This window comes from Myotis brandtii, unplaced genomic scaffold (assembly GCF_000412655.1).
Source record: "Myotis brandtii unplaced genomic scaffold, ASM41265v1 scaffold97, whole genome shotgun sequence".
NCBI lineage: Eukaryota > Metazoa > Chordata > Mammalia > Chiroptera > Vespertilionidae > Myotis > Myotis brandtii.
Window position 1 is genome coordinate 1,264,019 of NW_005372020.1, and position 4,898 is coordinate 1,268,916.

General features: G+C 65.4%; 1 protein-coding gene across 1 annotated transcript in view; it reads left to right on the top strand.

The window, feature by feature from the left end:
* Positions 1–4,898, top strand: part of CABIN1 (calcineurin binding protein 1) — an 89,686-nt gene that overhangs the window by 45,950 nt on the left and 38,838 nt on the right. Inside the window, 1 exon segment of the mRNA XM_014533352.1 lies at positions 2,264–2,377. Within this exon segment, the coding sequence (XP_014388838.1) occupies positions 2,264–2,377 (114 nt within the window).

The following is a 4,898-nucleotide window of genomic DNA, read 5'->3' on the forward strand; positions in this document are numbered from 1 at the left end:
GGGAGATGGGAGGGGAAAGGCGGGGTGTGGGGGTCGTCTGCAGTGCGGAGCTGGCGAGGCCTTCGAGCAGAGGGGTGCCTCTGGTCAGGACCCCTCCCCGTCCGGCCCTTCTCAGCGCATTTCGTGCCCAAGCCTCAGGGGACTCAGTGTCCCAGGAAGGTCGGTGCCGCGCTCTGGCGTGCGTGTTCCTCCCATCCCAGGGGTGGGGGTGAGCCAGAGGCGCTGGGCAGGGGGTCGGTGCTGCCGTGGGCGGTCCCCTGGTGGCCGGCTCTGTGCCAGGCACACAGCACCTGACCAGGCAGATTGGTAAAGTGATTGCCCGCCTGTGGGGCAGGGGAAGCGCCCACGTCTGAGTCCCGCTGGCCTGGACCAGAAGGCAAGCCTGGCTCCACCGCTTCCTGGCTCTGGGGCCTTGGGCTCGCTCTTGAGCCTGTCTGAGCCTCCGTTTCCAAACCTCATCGCGACCAGGACAGTTACATGGGACGAGGAGTTAGGGCTCTGGCTCAGCCCAGGGGGCACGAAGCCTCGCCTCGCCACAGCGCCAGGCTCTGCTCTGGGCACAGCATGCGGGTTAGCCCCTGCCCCTCACCCACCGGCCTGTCCCTCCCAGCTCCCATCTGGGGCCTCAGGCGCGAAGGTCTGACTGGACACTCTGTGCCTTAGCTATCGACCGGCTCTCCCTCCGGCGGGGCTGGAGGCGCCGGGAACGCGAGAGCTCCCCGCGGGAGGCTAATTGCCCATCCTGGTTGGGGCTGGAGGCCGGTGCTTCTTGCTCTCTCCTCAGGGGCCTGGTTTCCAGGTCTGAGAGCCCCGGGCCTCCCCGCTCTGCCTGGCGGTCGGGCCGGGCGCAGTTGGCGCTGGGGTCCGAGGTGGCAGACAGAGGACGTGCCTTTCTGTCCCACAGCCTTGGGCCGGGACAAGGTCCCCGCCCGGCCGCCTCCCTCGGCCTCCTTACCGTGCTCGCGCTTCCCACCAGCAGGAAGGCTCTGTTGACCTTATTTTTTATCTTATTTTTTTGTCTTCTTAAGAAAATGATGGCCACTGTGGAGGTGCTTCTTCAAGCCTTGTTCCCTCATCGAACCCCCCAAATCTGCTGCTATTTCAAGGGGTTCCCGGGTACCTCCCACAAGCCCCCAAGGAGCCCCAGGAGAGGTGTGGGGTCGTGGCGCGGGGTAACTCTCTCAGGCCTCCTGTGCAGCCCGCCAGCCTGCGCCCTGGGCCTCCTGTGCGGGTGCAGCCGCCGCAGCCCCACAGCAGCTCCCACCTGCGGGAGCAGAGGCTCCAGGGCAGCAAGCCAGGGAGCTGGGTTTGCGCTTTAGCCTGAAGTCGTGACTAAAGGAACTATATCCTAAGTTCCGCCCGGCCAGCAGTGGCCAGAGTGGGAGCAGGTGGGACCCGCTCGCAGGCTGAGGGGGGAGAGGAGTCACAGTAGTTGGGACACGAGGTGAGGGAGGCCTGGCCCCAGGTGCAGAGGCAAGCGAGGCACCTGCGGGGGGATGGAGGGGCGGGGGACTGGTCGGTTGGGGATTGGGCCGGGGTGGGGGCTGTGGAAAAACAAGGGTCTGGCATTGTGAGGTCCTGGGCTCAGGCCCCCTCTGCTCCGCAGGCTTTCCCTGCAGCGAGCTCTGTCCTGAGTGGGTGAGATGGACATGCAGGCGCTGGGCACTGGCTCCGGCCAGTGGAGAGAAGGTGGCTGCCCGGTGGCTGGTGGGAAGGGCTGCTCTCTGGTTCGGTGAGAAGGCCAGGCCGCCAGATTCACACCTGCTGCACTCTGCCCCCTGGCACCACCGAGGCCAGCAAACTCTGTTCTCACCCTGCCAGGCTCCCCAAGGGGCACCATCGCCCAGAGAGCACGGGCCTGAGCACTTGGACAGAGCTCCCTCCCCGCAAGCACGCAGGCCCCTGGCACCCTGCAGAGCCCCAGGACTGGCCATTTGGGCTAGTGGGGGTCTCCCTGCAGAAAGTGGGGCGCTGGGCCCTGGCAGCAGCTTTACAAGGTTGGTCAGGTGAGGGGTCCCTACTTGTGCCCTCCTTGGGCAGTCTGAGGCCACACTCTCTTCATCAGCTGTGCTGGGCAAGAACTCAGTCCCTGGAACGTGCCCACAGCCAGGTGATCACAGCCAGCAGCCCGAGCTGCCTGGGGCTGCGGGATCGATGTCGGCGGAGCTGTTGCTCCTCGCTGCGGTGCCAGTGCAGCCTCCCTTCCCGTGGGTGCCCTGAGCTGCCCACACACTCACTTCCAACCTACTTCTTGTTTCCCCAGAACCTCCAGTGGGCCCGCGACGTGTTGCTAGGCAGCAGTATCCCGTGGCAACAGCTGCAGCACATGCCGGCACAGGGGCTCTTCTGCGAGAGGAACAAGACCAATTTCTTCAACGTGAGTACTTTGCCTTGTTGATTTCCACGGCTGCTCGCTGCCACTGCTTTCCACCAGACGCGTGCGAATGGACCCTGGGGGCGCTCCCAGGCCACGGGTCTGGGCATCCTCGGGCAGGCATGGTGGTGCAGGCGAGTGCGCCAGGCTCAGGTGGGCCGTGCTTGCTGAGGGACTCCTGGCGTCGCTGCCCATGGCGGGCAGTGGTGAGGGCTCACGCCCACGGCCCCGCTGCCTCCTGAGCAGCTCCTGGGCCCTGTGCGTCGGCCACCTGGGGCTCTGATGGAAGGGACTGAAGCTGGTCTGCTGCTTAATAACAAGTGTGGTGAGTGGCTGGGCTTCCAGGGCCCTTCCAGCCCTCACATCCTCTGCAGAGTGAGACCCATGGCCGGGCAGGACACGGCCCATCCCCGAGGCCCCTAGGACCTGCCTCCCTTCCTCATTCTGTCTGTCCTGCGGACAGATGGCCCTTCACTCTGCTCCGCGTCGAGTCCCCGCCGCTCCCACCGTCCCAGCACAGCCAGCTCCCGCTGGGATGGCTCTGGCCAATCCCGGCCGCTGAGCTTTGGTTTCCCCTGTATCTTCCTGGATCCCTTGTTACGTGAGAGGAAGTGCAGAGCGGCCTGGCTTGGACAGGAGCCAAGGAGGGCAGGCCTCAGGTCTAGAAGGTGTGACGGAGGCTGGTTCGGGAAGCATATGGACAGGGCGAGGTCCCCTGAGAGCGGTGGTGGGGTGTCTGGGAGCCCCGCGCCTGCCAGCCCTCTGTGCGGGTGCTTTATGGACAAGTGGCAGGTGGCATCTATCGTCTCCGTGGGACCAGGGCATTGGCAGTGAGAGAGCTCCTCCCACCCGCACGCCCAGGCTCGGCCGCTGCCCCACCACAGCCTCTGTCCCTGGCCCGCTCCCAGCCGGCGTTCTGGACTCTGCTTCCTTAGCGCTTCTCTTTGGAGGGGGATGGGCTCCTGTGTTCATGGACAGAGGCAGACAGACACTCGCACCTTCCCTGATGAAGTCCCAAGGGACAAGCACTCCCCGCTGGCTGGTGACGGGACGGCCTTCGGGCCCCCACCCTTGCTGCTGCTCAGGTGCACCTCCAGGGGGACACCTCTAGCCGGACCTTGCTCCCAGCACGTCAGAAAGTGTGACCTGCACCCGCTCACACATGAGCTGTGCGCAGACTGTGCCGGGTGTGGGAAGCGGTTAGCCCCCACGTGGAGCAGCTCCCAGGCAGCCATGCTGCCCGCTGTGGTGGGCGTGTCTGACAGCCGGGCTGCAGGTCAGGATTGGCAGCTGGTTCTTCTCTGGCTCATGTGCACTGGGTGACCGCCTGGGCGGGGCAGAGCACGGGTGGGCCAGCCCTCGTGAGGCAGGAGGACAGGGGAGGGCAGGGTCATTGGGGACCCTGACCTGCCATCCCTCTAAGCAGCCCTGTCCTGGGCCACCCGCACTGCCCAGCCGTGGCGTTGCTCACCCAGGAGGCTGTCTGGGGCCAGGCTGAGGGACCCTCCTGCTCTTCAGGGACGCAGTTCCACCACATCCCAGAGCCCAGACTCCTGCTCTGCTCATCCCGGCGCCGTGTCCTTCTCAGAGGGACTTGGGTGTGTGGTGGGCTGTTCTTTGTTTTCTGGTGTGTCTACAAATCAGCCAAGTGTGTCATGCAGCGTTAGAAAATGTGCGTGTGCGTGTGTGTGGGGGGGATGCTTTTAGGCAACTTTTTTTCACTGACACGAAGTCTCAGAGTTTCCCTGTGAGAAGTACAGGCCGGCCCACTCTGCAGTTGCTACCCTGCATTGCGTCGTGCGTGGGGTGAGCACTTAGCTTGTGCACACACAGGCTGCAGTGGCCTCCCTCCGCGAGCGTCACTGTGGTGTCCCGCGTTCCTCCCAGAGTCCCTGGCCGGCCTGGCCTGGCGCAAAGGAGGTGCTTATGAGCGTCTGTGGATGGTTTCATCCACGCCCTCTCCCTTAGCAGCTGGCCCCCAAGCATGCTCTGGCCCAGCCAGCGCGGCCAACGGAGGGCCCTGCCCGGGGCGCTGGGAGGCTCGCAGCAGAGCCGCATGCATGGCCCCTCGTGCAGGACGCTCTGGGCACGGGGAGCAGGGGAGAAGCCTCGAGGAGTCTGGTGGGCTGGAGGCAGGGCTCCCACTAGAGGGTGGGTGCTGCTCAGCAAGGAGGGGGCCTGGACCAGGCCTGGGCTGTGTCCCAGCAGTGAGGGTGGATGCGCATTTGAGAAAGGGGTGAACTTGTGCATTTCCAGTCCCACTGTTTCCAGCTTGGCTGAGAGGGAACTCCCCCCGTCTTTCCGCTGTCCCCAGCAGGTCGGCGCTCTGGCAGGGCTCTGCCCAGGCAGGCCAAGGCCTCCCCGAAGGCCCCTGGCTCCAGCCCACCCCCGCCGGGCAGGAGGGTCTGGTTTTTGCCAAAACAGAGCCAGAGTTGTCGGGTCTTGTTGGTGGAGGTCCCGTGCCCCCCCTGCCCCAGGGAGGCCTGGCCTAAGCCCCGCTGCCTGTCCTGGCACAGGGAACAGC